The sequence below is a fragment of the Engystomops pustulosus genome, chromosome 6 (genome assembly GCF_040894005.1).
Source record: "Engystomops pustulosus chromosome 6, aEngPut4.maternal, whole genome shotgun sequence".
Taxonomy (NCBI): Eukaryota; Metazoa; Chordata; class Amphibia; order Anura; family Leptodactylidae; genus Engystomops; species Engystomops pustulosus.
Window position 1 is genome coordinate 59,238,730 of NC_092416.1, and position 18,944 is coordinate 59,257,673.

At 41.7% G+C, this 18,944-nt stretch overlaps 1 protein-coding gene across 3 annotated transcripts in view; it reads left to right on the forward strand.

Annotated features, from left to right (window-relative positions):
• LOC140135144 (espin-like) overlaps window positions 1-18,944 on the forward strand; it is a 163,774-nt gene that overhangs the window by 35,812 nt on the left and 109,018 nt on the right. For all 3 annotated transcript variants that reach the window (XM_072156256.1, XM_072156257.1, XM_072156258.1), the window contains exon 3: window positions 18,116-18,302. In XM_072156256.1, the coding sequence (XP_072012357.1) occupies window positions 18,116-18,302 (187 nt within the window). The remainder of the gene's footprint in view (window positions 1-18,115; window positions 18,303-18,944) is intronic.

Sequence of the window (18,944 nt, forward strand, 5' to 3'; positions counted from 1 at the left end):
CTATGGCCAATGAACTCGAAAAACACATGCTCAATCAATTACGGGTGTGGTGGGATTTCACCACACTCACTAAATACCTAGAACACAACATGATTCCCCGAGGACTCCGACTTTACAAATCTCCCACTACAATTTACTCTGAGGAATTTACAAAACAGTGGTATAATATTCTTACGGACTGTTCTTTGAAGTTGATCACTCTCATTGTCCAAAACGAAGAAACTAAACTTTCTGAACTCAATTCACAAATAACTCAGTTAGAATCAAACTTAGAACAACATAAATTGCACCCGGATTACAATAATCTCATGTCCCGCATTGAGTCCAACGTTAAGAAATTGGAAACCGCCATTACCACCACCAAAAAAAACAAATTCACAAGAGACCTACGGGACTACCAAAAGGAACAAATTTATACCTGGAGAAGCCAAGGCAACAGGACACCCAAATCCATCCTGAAAAAACGTTACAATGTGAACAGTCAACCTCATGTTACCTTCAGTTCCTCGGACTACGATACCTCCGACATCAATACTGACTATTCAGATTATGAATTCAATGACACTACATCCAACGTTTCCAATCACAATAAAACTGAACATAAAAAGAAAGACAATTCATCTAAAAAGTCAAAAAACTACCAAAAAACCCACGCCATAGACGAAGAGGAGGAAGGAAACATCATTCAAAAACCTCCATACATGCCTCGACGCAAGTAAATGCATCCACAGAAGAATATAGTGTTATTAACATGTCAGCATGTATATTAACCACTGCTCAGATTTCCTTATTATCTAAAGGTCTAAACTTCATTCCCACCACTGATCTTAAATTATATGATACCATCAAAGATGTCAATAAATTTATTCGTCTCCTAACATTGAAACGACATTTCTATGAGGGCCATGAAACCAATATTTCTCCTTCAGATGTTCCCATGGACATTCTCAATAACAAGGGACTTTCTACTTTTTCATTGGATCAGTCTTTTCAAGATCATCGGACTTTATTACAATTAATTAATCTACAACAAGATTCACAAGATATGAACCATACTCATACAGATGTATCAAAATTTGTACAATCTTCTAATCCCTATTTCTATCCTGTGAACGCCCGTGTCCCCATTATGGATACCTTTCAAACTCTGGTTGAACGGGATCTCACATCACTATGCAACGACACTACCTATACCCCCCATAAGAATCTAACCAAAGAGGAATTTCAATCTATCAAGGATCTTAAAAATAATCCTAATATTATTATCCGCGCCTCGGATAAAGGGGGTTCCTTTGTAGTCTTGGATAGGACTCTGTACTTACGTGAAGCTCTATCTCTGCTATATGATGCTAATGTATACCGGAGGGTCTCCTATAACCCCACATCTGCGGTCAGGGACACCCTTCAAAAAATTGTCAGTGAGGGGGTTCTATTGGGAGTATTCAAAGATGTCAATGCACATGATCTCATACCTGATTTCCCCAATACCCCCATTTTTTACATGCTCCCTAAAACCCACAAAGGTCTCTTTCCCCCCAGCTTTAGACCTATTGTTGCTGGCAATAATTCCCTACTTGAGAAAATGTCATCTTGGGTAGATAATGTACTTCAACCCTTTGTTAAACGCACCCCTGGTTTCATTAAGGATAGCTTTGAAGTCCTAAAGAGTATGCAAAATATCAGGTGGACTGTAAAATGCACTTGGGTTGCTTGTGATGTTTCGTCCCTATATACCGTTATACCTCATAATCTAGCGATTGAAGCTGTTAAGTTTCATTTACGTAAATACAGCAGTTTTTCCGATAATCTTATCATGTACATTACTGATGTGTTATACTTTCTACTCACCAATAATTTTTTTCTTTTTGACAATATGTATTTTTTTCAGTGCCAAGGCTGCCCTATGGGCTCTAAATTCTCACCTACTCTGGCCAATTTGTACATGGCCTGGTTTGAGGAGATGTACATCTTTGACGACAACAACCCCTATTCAAAGTACATTAAATGGTATGGCCGTTACATCGATGACGGCCTCCTCATTTGGGTTGGACCTCAAACCGATATAAGTCTGTTTATTGCATATTTAAACTCCAACCATCTCAATCTTAATTTTACCTTTTCTGTGTCCAACACCTCTATTCCATTTCTGGACGTTGAATTAATTGGCGACTTCACCTCTGGCTCTATACAGTCTAACTTATACAGAAAACCTACATCTGGAAATACAGTTTTGTATGCTACCTCTTGCCACCCACCTCATATCATACAAAATTTACCTAAGGGTGAATACACCCGTGCCAAACGTATTTGTTCAAATAACTCCTTTTATGAGGAAGTAGCAACCCACATCACCTCCAGACTGAGAACCAGAGGTTATAAAGCCAAATCTCTTTCTCACATCTCCTCAGCTCTCCATAAAAAATCGAGACAAGAAGTGTTACATTCTAAGGGTGCCAAACAAAAACATAATATTAAGTCTGCTTGTCCCATCACCTTCAGTACTACCTATAATTCCCAATACAATGATGTTATTCACATCATTAAAAAATACTTACCAATCCTGTATCAGGATAAGATCTTGTCTGAGGTTTTGGGCAAGGGAGTACGTTACGTCTCCAGAAATGCACCATCATTGGGCAAAATAGTAGCCCCTAACTTATTCACCTCTTGTCAAGCCAATTCTGTGTGGCTTAAACATAAGGGCAGCACTATATGTGGGCACACTCGATGCAACGTATGTAAATATATCACCAAAACTTCTGTGTTCACTTCATATACAAATAAAAAATCCTTTTCCATACATACTCACCTTAACTGTGCCAGCGACCATGTCGTATATCTGGCTTCATGTTCATTATGTCATGTACAGTATGTGGGATGCACCATCAGACCTCTTAAGAAACGTATCGCTGAACATATTAGTGGTGCTACTAAACAACAACTTACCCTGTCCACAGGTTTGTCGGGGCTTTCTAAACATTTTTCAGAGGTCCATCACGGCAATGTTACCTCTTTATCTGTCATTCCTATTGAACGTTTACCACGCCCCCGTAGAGGTGGTGATTGGACTAGACAGTTGCGATCCCGGGAAGCCTTTTGGATCCTCTCCCTACAAACAAGGTTTCCCTTAGGTTTAAACTATAAGAATGATTTAATGTATCTTTATTAATTTATTTTTCCTTAGGGTCACCGTACGTATTTTGTTTACCTTTTGCCATTGCCTTCGCCTTCCTCTCATTTGTATTTGCTCCGCCTTGTTGGATCATGTGACTTCCTTTTTTCCTTTAAATAGCGACTTTTCACTCCATGCATCAGGCTACGACTAAGGGCGTTTTATCGCCCGAAACGCGTCAGATCTCTCCTTTTCATGGACGTCCTATGATGTTTTTAACTTTTATATTTTTCTCTCAATAAAGTGGATTTTTATACCTTAAATATTTTTTCCTGCCTTTCGTTGGAAGCTGGACCACATCTTTTCCTTGTTTATCCTCCTACTGGTTCCTCAACCCAGGTGTCCGTGCAGCCACGAATCGCTATCTACATACCTCTATAGGTGAGCTGAAAAAACTTTTTTCTTTTTTCTCAAGGTTGAAAACTCTGGTTATCCCCATTCTACACTAACTCCTTTTTGTGGACCCCTGGGATATCCCCTCATGATGGACCACTGCTGGGGCCCATAGCCTTCACCTTGAACCTCTGGCGCAATTGCTACTCCAAGTTGCATTTGGTCCTCCAGTGATCGCCTGCAGATGTGGTAGACCATGTTTTTTAGGCAGTACCCCCCTTCCACGTCCTTCAAGAAAAATGTAACAACCCGACCTCATCCCATTATCACTATCTACAGATTCGTCATCTCTTGCAAACTGTAGGGGGCTCTGACATAGTTTCCAAGCTCACTCTTTTTGAATACCTCTGTAAAACTAGCACACACGCCGGGGCTCATCTCGGACATATATCTTATGCTTCTACACCGAAACCCCACAGTTACAATCTCTCATGCTTGTATGTCCAAATGGGAACGCATAGTAGGGTTGCTGATAGCGCAGGAGACCTGCAATCAGATATGACACTGTACATCCAAAACGTTGACCTGTACGTATACAAGGAAAATCAATATAAGCTACTCTATTTTTGGTATTGCAACATCCCCCACCGGGGCCTAGCCTTTTCTTGGGGCCTGGAGGCAGCCGGGGCCCAGAATACCGGAGTGGCTGGCGGTTGCGGCCTAGGCACGCTAATGTCACGGTGCTTTGTATGGGGACCGGAGGGCTGTCCCACAGCCTGGCAGGTCTCCAGCAGGTGGTGTATGCAAGACATTAGAGGAAGGAGAGGCTGTTGTATGAGTCCCTGGATGGTGGATGAGGGCGCCCGTGATGGTGATACAGCCGTAGCAGGGACCAGACGGAGGCAACGTTGTGCATAAAATAAATTACAGTTCTTTATTCAAACCAACAGCAGCAACAGACCAAACGATTCTGTACAAAGGCAGGCTTCTGGGAGTGATCTTGGAAAGTGAACCTCAGGAGTAGATTCACCAGCCTGGTAGTAGGTGCAGGCTGGGATGTAGCTGTGTCCAATGTTGGAAGCTGCAACTCTAATCCTGGTTCTTCTGTGTGAACTCACTAGAGGGGTGAGGCACACGCTGTCTATAATCAATTAGTGTGTGGTCGATATCCTCCTCTGACAGGAGCTGGGTTCTCAGAGCTTGTGCTCTCAGAAGTTTCTGGAACTCTAGACCTCTAACTCCTCCCCTAAGGGTTTTGTTAATACCTGGTCAGGTGATCTCACTCTCCAATCACACTCCAGTTACAAAGGTGGAACATTATTGGATGATAATATTGAATAAGATTAACCCTTGCCTATCCGGGCAGTATCTACCGCTGCATATTACCTCTGCATGTACTGTATGGTACAAGGGGCTTATTCGCAACTACTCCTCTGCCATGCGCATTGGCAGGGATGTTGCAGTATCATACACCCGCTCAGTTACATCAGATCTTTTCCAATGTCCCGGACATATGCTGGCAGTGCGGGGAGCAGGAGGTACCTTGCAACATATCTTTTGGTCATGTACACTCATTCAGCTGTTCTGGGAGGAGGTCAGGGAACTACTTCGAGATGTTGAAACCTCTATTCTACCTGCTTAATGTTTCTCCGCAACCCCTACCTAAGTTGGCCACCAAACTGGGCCTGCACATTCTCACAGCAGACAGATGTCTGATAGCACAACACTGGAAGAGGACAAATCCTTCTACCAGAGGGACTCTCCTGGCAAGAGTGAGAGCAGTAAGGAGCATGGAATCTAAGACTACAACAAGGAACGACAGACTAGACCTTTTCACTAAGACCTAGGCTCCATGGGATGCTTATTGGGGAGCGATGGTAAATCAGGGAGATTAGGCCTTGTGAGGACTTTCCTCTCAGAGGGATCCCTTATTTTTTATGTCTTTCTCTCATGTGTCTCCATCTTGTATTTTCTTAGTAGTTGTCAGTAGGTTATGTATATTACTGGCCCTAGGTGGGCTTTGTTTCATACTTTTTATTATAACGGTGTATAACAAGCACGCAAAAGATTTGAGGCTTACTATTGTTAAATGTGATTGCTGAGCTAAGGCATATTCAGAGGTCTTCTGTTGGCCACAGTTGGCCCTTCTTTTAATGTATGAATGCCGACTTGATGATATTTATGGAAAAATGTATGAAACTTTTTTTTTTTTAAATAAAAATACAGTTAAAAAAAAAAAACTTGCATCATTCCCTAGAAGACTCGTGGCTGTACTAGCTCAAAAGGTGCTTCTACTCAGTACAGGCAGTCCCCGGGTTACATACAAGATAGGGTCTGTAGGTTTGTTCTTAAGTTGAATTTGTATGTAAGTCGGAACTGTATATTTTATCATTGTAATCCCAGCCAGAACTTTTTTGGCTCTGTGACAATTGGATTTTAAAAATGTTAGGTTGTCATAAGAACCAGGATTAGCACAAAAGCTTCATTACAGACACCTGTGATAACTGTTATAGCTGATTATTGTAGCCTAGGACTCAAGTACAATAAGTTACCAATATCCAGAGGTCCGTTAATAACTTGGGGTCGTATGTAAGTCAAGTGTTCTTAAGTAGGGGACCGCCTGTACTGATTACTAATGACCATAGTTCATATAAATTAGTAAAAATTTCAGTTTTTTTCAAGATGGGGTGCAGAGCGTACATTAATGAGCAAAAAAAAGAACTTTTTTAAACTTTATATTTTAAATTTTTTTTTAATTGGTCTGAATCCTTTCTGTACCCACTGTATATAAATATATTAATGGGGTGACAACTCCACCATTATGTGTTTAGTCCTCTTGGACTCTTAGTAGGTTGTCACTTCCCATCCCCCACCCGACAAGCTGAGTTCCCACAGCCTGGAGCATGTAATGGTGTGTGAAGCAGCTGGCATGTTATTACCTGTAATGATCTGCAACGTGGAGGCAGTATATCTTTGTTACTTGTCACCATATGGTTGTTGGTGCACATTAAACTTGATGCTGTAAGTTCAGTCTTCGTGGTCTGCAACGTTTTCTTGTTAATTCTTAATCAGCCCAGGTAGTGACAGTCAATGATAACAAGCGCTTGCTTTCCAGACTGTATTGTTTGTAGCCGTCATGGCAACACTGAGGCAGACCTGTAGTAAATTAATAAGATGTAACCAATACATAGACGTGAAGTTCTGACATCCCAGCTTCTAGCATGTGTAGATAGAAGTGACCTCCAGGGTAACAATTCAGGAAGGTTCTCAGGTAATTTCCCAAACAACATCAACAGTTATAAGAAAATAAATATTTGAATGGAATTGAGTCAATTATAACATAATGTTACAGAATTCTTAGATACAGTATCAACTATTGTTACCAAAAGCGGATGCTAGCCGAGAAGTGCTGGTACATAGATGCTCTGTCTATAAGGAGTATCACTTTTCTAAGACATCTGCACACGCTAACAAATCTTTATTAACAAGGCTGGGGTCATATGAAGCATTTGTGATGCGTTTTGATACACAGCACGATTGCCGCAAGGGGGAAGCTAGCCCCATTGCAGATGTGTTTTTTACTGGGCGGGGGATCATTCACTATTTTTTGCGCTAGTTGTTTTTTGGTGCTCAATTTTAGCAGTGATGTTATATTGTGGAGTCGGCCTTAATGTATTTAGTGCAACGTAAGAAATGAGCATGAAACAAAATGTGAAATCACATTTATTTAGGGGTTTAGAAGTTTGTAGACTTGTTTTTGTAGGTCCAATATAAGCTGAGGCTCCTACTTTTATCACAAAAAAACTGGGAAAACCTATTGTCTCGAATATAAGCCTAGGGTGGGAAATGCATTGGTCACAGCCTTCCCCACAGTATATAGCTATTCAGCCCCTTGCCCCCAGCATACAGCCATCCAGCATGCCCCCAGTATACATCCAGCCCCATTTTCCCCCAGTATACATCCAGCCCCATTTTGCCCCCAGTATACTGTTAGGGTAGGATTTAAGATATCCTCTTTATAGTGTGTCAATTGTCGTGTTTCAAATTATTAAATTATTGCATGTGTGCACGGTCGCAAGGAAATGAATCAGACCACTGCTGATGCAAGACATGCTCATGCTATTTCCCTGGGCAAGATCAGCACCGCACAAGCTTTATTTGTTCTATCAGTCTATATAGAAAAATAGGAAAAAAGATGTAGACAGGGAGGAGCATACAAAGCATAACATGTCAGGCATCGTCTTGATTGGAGAACTTCCCAGCTGTGGCACGTTCATGTCATCATAGTGAATTTCTGAAATTCTTCAGCGCTGATGTTTTGGTTGCGGTCTACGATGCCGGCACCATCTTAAAATGTATTCTCTGTTACACTGCTTTAAGGAAAATTAGTAGAAATGACAGGATTTGATCTATCAGCTAAGTTTACCTTAACAATACAGCCAGCCCCAATTTGCCCCCAGTATAGAGCCAGCCCCAATTTGCCCCCAGTATAGAGCCAGCCCCAGTTTGCCCCCAGTATAGAGCCGGCCCCAGTTTGCCCCCAGTATAGAGCCAGTCGCAGTTTGCCCCCAGTATAGAGCCGGCCCCAGTTTGCCCTATTCATAAAAAAAGAAAGTCAATACTCACCTTTACGAAGCCCTTGGAAGTCTTCTCTTCCATCCAGTAGCGGCAGGTCTGTGCAACAAACAGCTCTGACATCGGCCACTGCTAACATCAGACTGTGTGCTGGCTGCCGGAACACACAATACTATTACAGTCGCGGCTGATGTCAGAGCCTGTGACACCCTTCCTGTGACGTTGCATAGACCTGCTGCTGCCAGACGGATGGAAGAGAAGACCTGAGGGGGCATCGTAAAGATGAGCATTGACTGTTTTTTTTTTCTTGACTCAAGTATAAGCCGAGTTTGGGGTTTTCACATTTTTGTGCTGAAAAACTTGGCTTATATTTGAATATAAAATGTCCAAAAATGTTCCCAAAAAGTGTTGGGAAATTAGAAGTGCAGGAAAAGTGTTGGAATTCAAAAGCGACGCTCAAACGGAGCAAAAATAAATAAATAACGTGAGTGTTGGCAAAAAAATGCAATCTTATTGCATTCTGTATTATATAGGAACTCTACCTTTAGGGCATTACTACTAGTACCATATAGCAGCACACTGAGTTTTTACAGCTGGATTCATGTATATGACTTGAAGAAAAAGCCTAACTGATTCTGTGCACCCAGACACGGGTCTACTGTCCTATCTAAATGCCAGGTTTTCTACTACTCCCCATTGTAGCAGCACAATAGTGGCGCTCATCCTCTTATCTGGCCATACAGGTAATATTTATAGATTTGCCCATAAGATGATGTTCGGTTACCTCTATCAGCAGGACACACATGCTTACCAGAGCTGGGTCTGTTTGCTGTGATATCGATGAATAGCTGGTAATAAATCAGAGTGTCCTATTATCTATATGTGAGCCGGTGCAGTGTGACAACTCGAGATAGAGTTTATCTGGATCATTCAGCTGAGACATTGTTATAGTACATCAGATTCTGAACACACCCCTGAATATAAAAAATTAGATATTTAGTGTGAAGATCAGGCAGGGGCATAACTTGAGGAGGTGAAAAAGATGGGGTCCCAACCAGGCCCAAGAGACTTAGGGGGCCCATAAAATGTCACTTTCCAATATTAGGAGACTAGTAATATAAAGCATACATTATAATTGGGGGCTTGGCACAGATTTTGTACTGGGGCCCATCAAGTTATGCCACGGCGAGCGGTGGAGATTTGTCACAATGTGTAGGGCAATGTCCCATGCCTCTGGCAAGGTCCCATACAAAGCTATATAAAGGGGAGTAACTACTTTTTAATTGGGACCGTCTCTCATTATACCTAAAAAGCACTGAACCCCCAACCAATTTCAGTGTTTTGTAGTCTTTATATGTAGCACACAAGACTCAGGGGTGGGATTAAAATTTTTAACAACAGACTCCTTACCTTGGAAGCGAGAAATCAGTCATGTAGTGCTGCAAGAGAAAGAATTATACCTACTCGAATTAACAATTAGAAAAGTTATAATGCACTTTATATTATTATACTATTTATATCAACCTTTTGTATCTGAAATTATTGAATTACTATATATACACTACTCAAAAAAATAAAGGAAACACAAATAACAGATCGTAGACCAGAATGAATGAAATATTCTCATTGATTACTTTGTTCTGTTGAACAAAGTTGAATGTGCTGACAACAAAATCACAAAAAAATAATTAATGGAAATCAAATTTATTAACCAATGGAGGCCTGGATTTGGGGTCACCCACAAAATTAAAGTGGAAAAAACACATTATAGGCTCAACCAACTTTGATATAATGTCCTTAAAATGGGTCAAAATGAGGCTCAGTATTGTGTGTGTGGCCTCCACATGCCTGTATAACCTCCCTACAATGCCTCAACATGCTCCTGATGAGGTTGCGGATGGTCTCCTGAGGGATCTCCTCCCAGACCTGGACTGAAGCATCCGCCAACTCCCGGACAGTCTGTGGTGCAACGTGATGGGTGGAGGGAGACATGATGGAACAGATGAGCTCAATCAGATTCAGGTCTGGGAAATGAGCGGGCCAGTCCACAGCTTCAGTGGCTTCATCTTGCAGGAACTACTGACACACTCCAGCCACATGAGGTCTAGTATTGTCCTGAATTAAGAACCAAGATAAGTAAATAAATATAGCATTAGAACCAAATTCAGTACATAAATGTAGAAGCAGAACCAAGTACATAAAAATAGAATCAAGCTCAGTGTACAAAATATTGTATATTCAGTGCAGAATTTTGTTTCCACAAAAATTTTTATTGATAAATTTTAAACAAACGGTACAAACAGAGTGACATGTGATACTATGAAAATGTTGTGATTGACTTTCTACATCATATTTAATATGCAATTTACGTTCTAAGAGATAGTACAATTAAATATCTTATTTTGGGATCTTGAATGGTTACTAGAGAAGCCTGGACAAATGCAAGTTGCAATTCGCTCATGATACATAGGGAGTAGCCAGCTTCTCGCTCCATTGGGGAAAAGTCAATCATTAGAGATCACAAACCATGCCAAAAACACAAATACTGTTAAGACAATGGGAAACATATAACCGGGTGAGACAAACAGGTGGTTTGGGAAAGGAGGGGGATAACATTCGGCCAAACCCGTCTACACTGTGCCTTCAGCTACTTTCTTACCCACGGTATTTCCAGACCAATAGCCCCATTGTCACGAGGGGAAACGATAAAATTTTCTCCTTCCATGGATTCCACACTTTGTCAAATCTTTCTTGGGTATCTGCTAACAGGCTACTTAATTAGTCATTAATCATAATCCAGTTCAGCTTAGTCACCAGATAGGGAAAGGGTATAACTTTAGACTTCCAGGATCTTGCAATAGCGATTTTCACAGCTAAAAGGATATATTGTATCAGTTGTTGTGTGGTTTTGCGTATTTCAGTCATTCGACCATTCAGAAGGGCAGTTAGTAGATCGAATTGTGGTTGGCAGCCCGTTAAATGGCGGATCAGAAACTTTCCTCGAGAACCTCACTACAATCGGACACTCCCACCATATGTAACTAAACGTCCCTTCTTGTCCGCAGTCCCTAAAACACAGTGAATCCAAATTCAGATGCATCATAAACAGCCTATATATACCATCTAAACATTACTTTATACCCAGCTTCTATCAATAGAGTATTGATTGATAATTTGAACGTAGTGTAGGACATATCTTGCCATTGGGGGAGTTCTAGTTCCAGCCCTTGTTCATCTTTCCATTTTATAAGAGAGTTTTGTGTCTGGAGTAGAAATTTTAGTCTAGAGTGAGGAGATACAACCCCCAACCTCAGGATTCTTACAATGAAACTCTACGGGAGTCAATTTGGTGATTTCCTCGTGTTTAGCCTTCTATGCCATCAGAAAACTGATAGTATCTGTGTATTTTGGTTGGTGGAAGTGTGTGAGATTCCTGAAAGAACTGTAGGGTGCGAAGACTGTCCACCACCCAATGGTCACGTATCCTGTAGAAACCTTTGTTCAGCCACCACTGGAAGTCCCTTTCTTGCAGTCCCGGTACAAAGTCCGAATTACAGCAAATAGTTGCCATCGGCCTATGTGGGGAGGCCAGGGAGTATTTCTTCATCAAGTTGTCCAACAGAGTCATCATTTGCAAAAGCACCACAGCCAATATGGCAGGTTGTTCGGAAGGTTGCAATCACAAGATTGTCTCAATTGGTATGGGATGGAAGGCCCTTTCCCCCAGCTGCACCCAGTATGGTATGGTTTGGAATAGATAGAAATCATATCTGCTAATCTTGCAGCATGATGACAGTGGAGTAGATGTGGCATAACCAACCCACCTAATAGCTGTGGGGTATACATCGTTCTCCTAGGAACCCCAAAACGAAAGATTGTAGTTTGGACTGAAGTTTCTGTATTTCATTAGTTTTAAGTAAAATCGGTAAGGTGCAGAAGACATATAGTGTATGTGGTCATCTTGATGTTATACGCCCAAACCAGGACATGTGGTACTTAGACCAGGAGGACAGGTTCGATTCCAATTTCTGGAACATAGGAAGGTATTTAGCTTTATATATGGTGGATATGACGAATGTAAGCTTGATACCTAGATAAGGTAATTTGCTGGATGTGTAATACCAGCACATAATGTGAATCTGATTATGTCTGACCGGAGGAGACATCTTCTTTTAACTGGCTGCCATTTTAGCTTCTTCCAGCCATGATTCCTCTATACGGATATAGCAACATAAAAATATTAGGCTCCTCACTTCAACATCATCTCCCCTGTTTTCTTATCACAAACTTAAAGAGAACCTGCCTTTTAAATTAACACACCCATAAATACTTTTGGTTTAAAATTAATTATGGTTTAAAAACATTGCCTTTATCCCTTCGTTCCTTTCCATGGCAGCAATGTTAAAAAAATCAGTTTGTAAACATATATGCAACTCACCTGATGTGAGTCCCATGATACTAAGTGAGTCCTGCAAAGTAAATTTTACTTTCTTTTTCCTGCCTCCTTGTTTGTGATTGACAGGTCTCCCTGCTAGGACCTGCTGCTGTAATGAACATTAAGAGAGAGAGAGCTCTGTTACATCATTGGGCACTTAATATCATGTGACTATGGCGATGTCATCTAAGGTGGCTTTACATTTTCATCTAAGTCGGCTTTATAGTTGCCTCCATGGACTGGGCTCCCTAGCAAACATTTGTGTGGGGCCCCCCAGTTTATACATTGCGATGTGCCAGTATACTCTGCACCACTGCGTACAGTTACCCCTTCAGTAGGAGGGAACATCAGCAGCAGACATGATTATGCTCATGGTGTCTTCCTATTTACCATATTTGAAGAGTTACTTCAGTGAGGAAGCATCCATAGTATACGTTCAGCAGATGCCGGGAATGGGTGCCATATCATTACATTCTGCTAAACATATACTTTTTTCCCAGCAGGATGGGAAAGTGCAGCCTTCTACACTATTCCATTCATTGTTTCCCGCTGGATGCGGCTGGATGCTGGATAAGGCCTTCACCTGCCAGTATATGTACGTTACGGACATGTTCAGAGTACACGTCATTCACCTTTCCTGGTCTATATGCTGAACGTGTTACCCGAACGGAACCCAATTCACGTCCACCTACTTATTAAGCTAAGAATCAGGCGTTTCAGTGTGTGGGCACTGCTAAAGGATGAGGTGCAGACAACGGTTTTGAATCCCATCGCCAGGACTTCAGAGGGACCTTGGCAGGGAGCCAGGTACATTGGTATAATGACGATAGTAGCTGATGTAGACATGCCACATATGCATTTGTCATGTTATGGGCTTTTGGCACATGTTTTTAGTGTAAAATAGTGCGTTGGTGACAGGTTCATTTTAATATTTTGTATGCGTAAGTTTTTCCTTTACATGCCCCCCATGAAGTCATAAAAGACCGCTGGGGGACATTCTCACTTTTTTTTAAGTTTTCCACTGTAACTGAGGCATCCATAATACAAACAGCTGTGATGAGGGATTCTGATGAGAGCTAGACTGGGTCTTATTAGACCCAGCAGCTCTGATTCAGGTGACATATACCTTCTGCGGACCCTGTGGCAGCTGCTACTGCTGCTATGGTGGTAGTTCCGCCACTGCATGCTGTGATTTCATGTGATCAAACACATACACGGGATTAACTGTTCATATTTAACTGGTTAAAGGACCTTAGATGATATCACCCTGGTCACATGACATGCCGGGCTGACATGGGACATGGGGAGGAGTTGATGGGAGGGGAGCAGGATGCCAGGTAATATAATTAGTAACTTTGCAATAAGTTCTGGCACATGTGCAAGATTCCTCCGTTCGCGGGTTTTAACCCCTTTCACACCGCGTTCAGGCATGACCGCGGCATGTAACGGGGATGTGTAGTGATTTGGACCCACTGCAATGACTTTGATGGCAACCAGTCTGCCAGTGCCCTGGGGCTGCTTCCTGCGCTGCGTGCTCGGTGTTACATAACACAGTGCAATGCATATGTATTACACTGTGTTAGGTAAAGAAGAGCTTGAACAAGCGATCAGATCATTGCTTGTTCAAGCCAACCTGTAAAAATAAAAAATTTTTAAAATCTTAATAAAGTTTTCGAAATAAAAATAATGAATTAAATAAAGTGAAAGTCCCCTAAACACCAACATTCCCTATACACATGTAATAAAGTACAAAATCATGAAAAAAAACCCTCCTATTTGATATGGCCACATCTGCAACCATATGTGCAATAAATCAGTAACATTTTTGGACCCGCTCGGTGAAAACTGTAAAAACAAAACCCGAAAAAACTTGCCAAAAATGTACATTTTTCATAAAATCCCAAAAAGTAAAAAAAAAAAAAAAAAAGTTATGTGCGCCAAAATGGTACCACTCAAAAGGAAAGCTCAACACATAAAAAATAAACCCTAAGCAAGCTTTCTCAACCAAAAGTTATCTCTCCGAAAAGATGGCGATACAAAAATAAATGAGATTTTCTCTGTATTAGTTTTTCTACAGTAAAATTGTAAAAATATATTAAAAAACTATATAAATGAGGTATCACCGTAATCGCAGTGATCTATAGAATAAAGTTAATATGATATTTTTATGGTATTGTGAACGGATCCAAATAAATACAAAAAGAAAGGAAATTGTCAATTTTGTTTTCCTCCATACATTTAATAGTTAATAAAATCTCATCAAAAAGCTACAGACCCACTAAAATGAAGTATCTGTAAAGTGCATCTCATGTTGCAGAAAAGAAGCCCTCTGCTCTGAATGGCGCAGCTTCTCTTCGATGCCCTGGCGTGTGCCCATACAGCAGTCACCACCACATATGGGGGATTGTTATACTCGGGAGAGATTGGGTATCAAACTTTGTGGAGCTTTTTGGTATTTTATCCACTGAGAATTTGTATATTTTTTTTTAAAACACATTCATTTAGCCAAAACAATTGAAAATTCAAAATAGCACACGATTTGGTTTTAATCCCTGTAAAACAATTAAAGGGTTAACAAACTTCATAAAAGTTGTTTTACATACGTTGAACGGTGTATTTTCTTCAATGGGGTAATTTATGCGGTTTTACTATTATTTAGGTCTCTCAAAGTGCCTTGAAATCTGAGCAGGTCCCTCAATTCCGTGATTTTGTGTTTATTATGAAAATGTGAAAAATCGCACCTAACGTTCAAAGCCTCATAACATCCTACAAAAATGAGAGGATGCAAAAATAAACCCTTGGAGACATAAACCAGACAATGGGGCAGATTTACTAACCCGGCCCATTCGCGATCCAGCAGTTCCTCCGACGTCCACCAGATGTCGCTGCTGTGCTGAAGAGCATTGGAACGCACTGGAGTACACCAAGCCGGGCTGAATGAAGGTAATCGCGTGCCGAGCAACACTTTTTTTAAAAAAATGTGGCGGTTTTTCCGAATCCAACGGGTTTTTCGTTCAGCCACCGCCCCCCGATTTCCATTGCGTGCATGCCAGCGCCGATGCGCCACAATCAGATCACGTGTGCCAAAAACCCGGGGCAATACAGCGCAAATCGGAAGTATTCGGGTAACACCTCGGGAAAACGCGAATCGGGCCCTTAGTAAATGACCCCCATTATGTTAATGTTAGTTATCAAGTATTTTTGCTGTTATAACTGTGTGGAAAAAGTAGAACATTTTGAACATTGAGAATTTTTCCAAATTTACACCGAATATAAATTTTTTCATAAATAAATGCAAAAATACCAGCAAAATTTTTCAACTAACATGAAGTGTCACGAGAAAACAATTTGATAATCACTTTGATATGTTGAGGCGTTCCAAAGTTATAACCACTTATAGTGACACAGGGCTGATTTGAAAAAAAGGGCCGTGTCAGGAAGGCGAAAATTGGCTTTGGCAGTAAGGGGTTAAGGTTCTGAGTCTCTGAGCGTCCTCTAATTCGCAATCATTTAAAGGGAGCTTGGTAAATACCATCTGACAGCCCTAATCTGATAAAATATGTGTATAATTGGTTTAGTGCCAGCCAAGAACTACTGCAGCTCAACAGAGCGGTGTAAGACAGCACCATCTAGTGGAAAGCCCTAACATTACATGAGTAAAGTAGCAAACTACATTAAGGCCCCTTCTACACTCTCAAGTGTGATGCAATGAACATCGCATCACACTCGCATCACACTCACAACGCATGCTGCCCGGATCGCACGGCCCCAATGCTGCAAACCAGAACTGAACTGACATGCTGAGTTCCGTTCCGGTTTGCAGTGTTCGGGCCGTGCGATCCGGGCATGCGTTGCGAGTGTGATGCGAGTTCATCCTGTAGAAGGGGCCTAACTCATTAGCTGTGTGCATTCATCACCTCAGGGAGCTTTAGCTTCCAACTGTTTAAAATTATTATTCAATAATATTAATAATTTTGTATTTATTGTTTTAAGTATTTGTTTACCCACCCGTATTTATGGCCGATGTTATCTATAGTCATATTGACAAAGAGTACATAGCGAAAAACAGAAATTTTATGACCTCTACCATGATACATAATTTTACAATGTCATCATGATATAATAGATTTAAGGGGTTATTTATTTATAAAAGTTTTGTTTATAAGGACTTATTAACACAAGGGGTCTTCTATCCACTTAAAGGGGTTTACCCATGAAAGAAAATTCGCAAATCTCAATCCTATGGTGATTTTTACACAATAAAGATAATTTTTAACCCTTTACTTTACAATTCTGTTCAGTTTTATTGCTGTTTTAGCTCCTATAACTCAGCGATGGTCAGTGTAAGATTCCATAGTGTGGACGGGCACTCTCTAAGCGGACACAACATGAACCATCTGTGCTGTGAGATGCCGTGTGCTGACAATGTGCTTAGATTAACAGGGTACAGGGTTGAGTTACACTTTCATTTAGCTTCTAAACAGTCTACTAGCATCTAACATATAGAAAAAGAGAGATGAGACACATCAGAGATAGCAGTTGATGAGATCCATGAGATGGATATAAAACACAATGACACTCTCAGTCAGCTCTGCTATGCCTAGGATAAAGACCTTGCAACACCCCCCACCGGGGCCTAGCCTTTTCTTGGGGCCTGGAGGCAGCCGGGGCCCAGAATATCAGTGTGGCTGGTGGTTGCGGCCTAGGATATGCTGATGTCACGGTGCTTGGTATGGGGACCGGAGGGCTGTCCTACAGCCTGGCAGGTCTGCAGCAGGTAGTACATGCAAGAAATATGGAGGGAGAGGCTGATGTACTGGTTCGCTCTGGAGCAACCCCTTAGTGTCTGTAGTATATGTCCCTGGGTAATGGATGGGGAGCCTGTGGTTGTGACAGCCGTATCCAGGGATCAGACGGAGGAAACGTTGTGCAAAATAACTCACGGTAGCGTAGTGTGGCGCATGCACAGACAAATGCGGGGACCTCGCAGCTGGCACCGCTTCATCTGCACATGCCCGTGTGCACGGTACGAGAAAAGCTGACTGCGCATGCGCAAGAATGCCTTGCGGTCAGCGAGAAATCAGGACAGAGGTCGGGGTCTAGGTAGGTGACGTGTGCAGGGGGCGAGCCAGGGGCTGAAAGAATAAAGGAGAAGGGTGAGGGGCGGGAGTACACTTTTGAAAATCTCACACACGGAGGAGCGGTTTCCCAAGGGTGGGGGGAAACTACTCCTCTTCAGCTCCGCCCAGGGGGAGACTAGACTAGTCACACAGTACATCTAATTCAAAGGTAATATATAAAATATATTTTGTTTTGTTTTTCATACAAAAAATGTTTAGCAGTGTATGTGCAATGCTCTATGGGGATGGAGGGGTTGCTAAAAAGGGGTCTCCTGGTGGCAGGTTCCCTTTATGAATCTTGTCTTCATGGGAATACCCATTTAACCTAAGTCTCCACTCCACAGAGGTGTCATTTAAAGCTACTAGTCTCCTTTATCTGAACTCTCAACCTATATCCTAGCAGTAAATTGGAACATCCACCCAATTTCCAGAAACTTAGTAATGTTTTAATTGTATCTTTTCCATTATTTTGTTTTGTAGTGCAATTAATTCTCAGACAAGGAATGGTGCCACACCCCTCTACTTAGCCTGTCAAGAAGGACATTTGGAAGTCATTCAGTATTTGGTCAAAGACTGTGGGGCCGACCCTCATGTAAGAGCCTCAGATGGAATGACCCCATTGCACGCAGCTGCACAGATGGGTCACAGTACAGTCATTGTGTGGTTGGTAAGTGTTACATTTAGTCTGAGGGTTCCAGTCTTTACCTTCTATAGCAAATAGTTGCGTTTGAACAATAAAATAATTTGTTTGTTTCCATGGACCTTCAGGACCTTGGAGCAGAACTGGTCCTTTGTGTAGCAGCATTGGCCGAGATTTATTAATAGTAAGCTAACCTGAACTACATGAAGTTTGTCTCGCTATTTTGCAGAGTGCACCAGATTAATGAAGACCGGAGCACTATCTTCATTAAAGGGAACCTTTCACCAGGAGACCCATTTTTAGCACTCCCCCAGTCCCCACAGAGCATAGTACATACACTGCCAAAGTGTTTTTGTATTAAAAATAGGTTTTACAGAAAAAAAGATATGTTATATTGTACCTTTCATTAGCATCTGCTGTGTGACTAGGCAGTTGCCTATTGGGAGGGTCTGGAAAGGAGCAGTCCCCCCCCCACCCCCCCACCCCCCCTTGGGGAACAGCTTCTCCATGTTACCTTTTCAAATATATGAAAACACCCATCACTTGGCTTGGAGACGCCCCCTGCTCCTCTACAGCCAATCCTGAGTGAGGGGAGTTATTCATATATTTGAAAAGGTCACATGTTTCCCAAGGGTGGGGGGGAACTGCTCCTTTCCAGCCCCTCCCAAT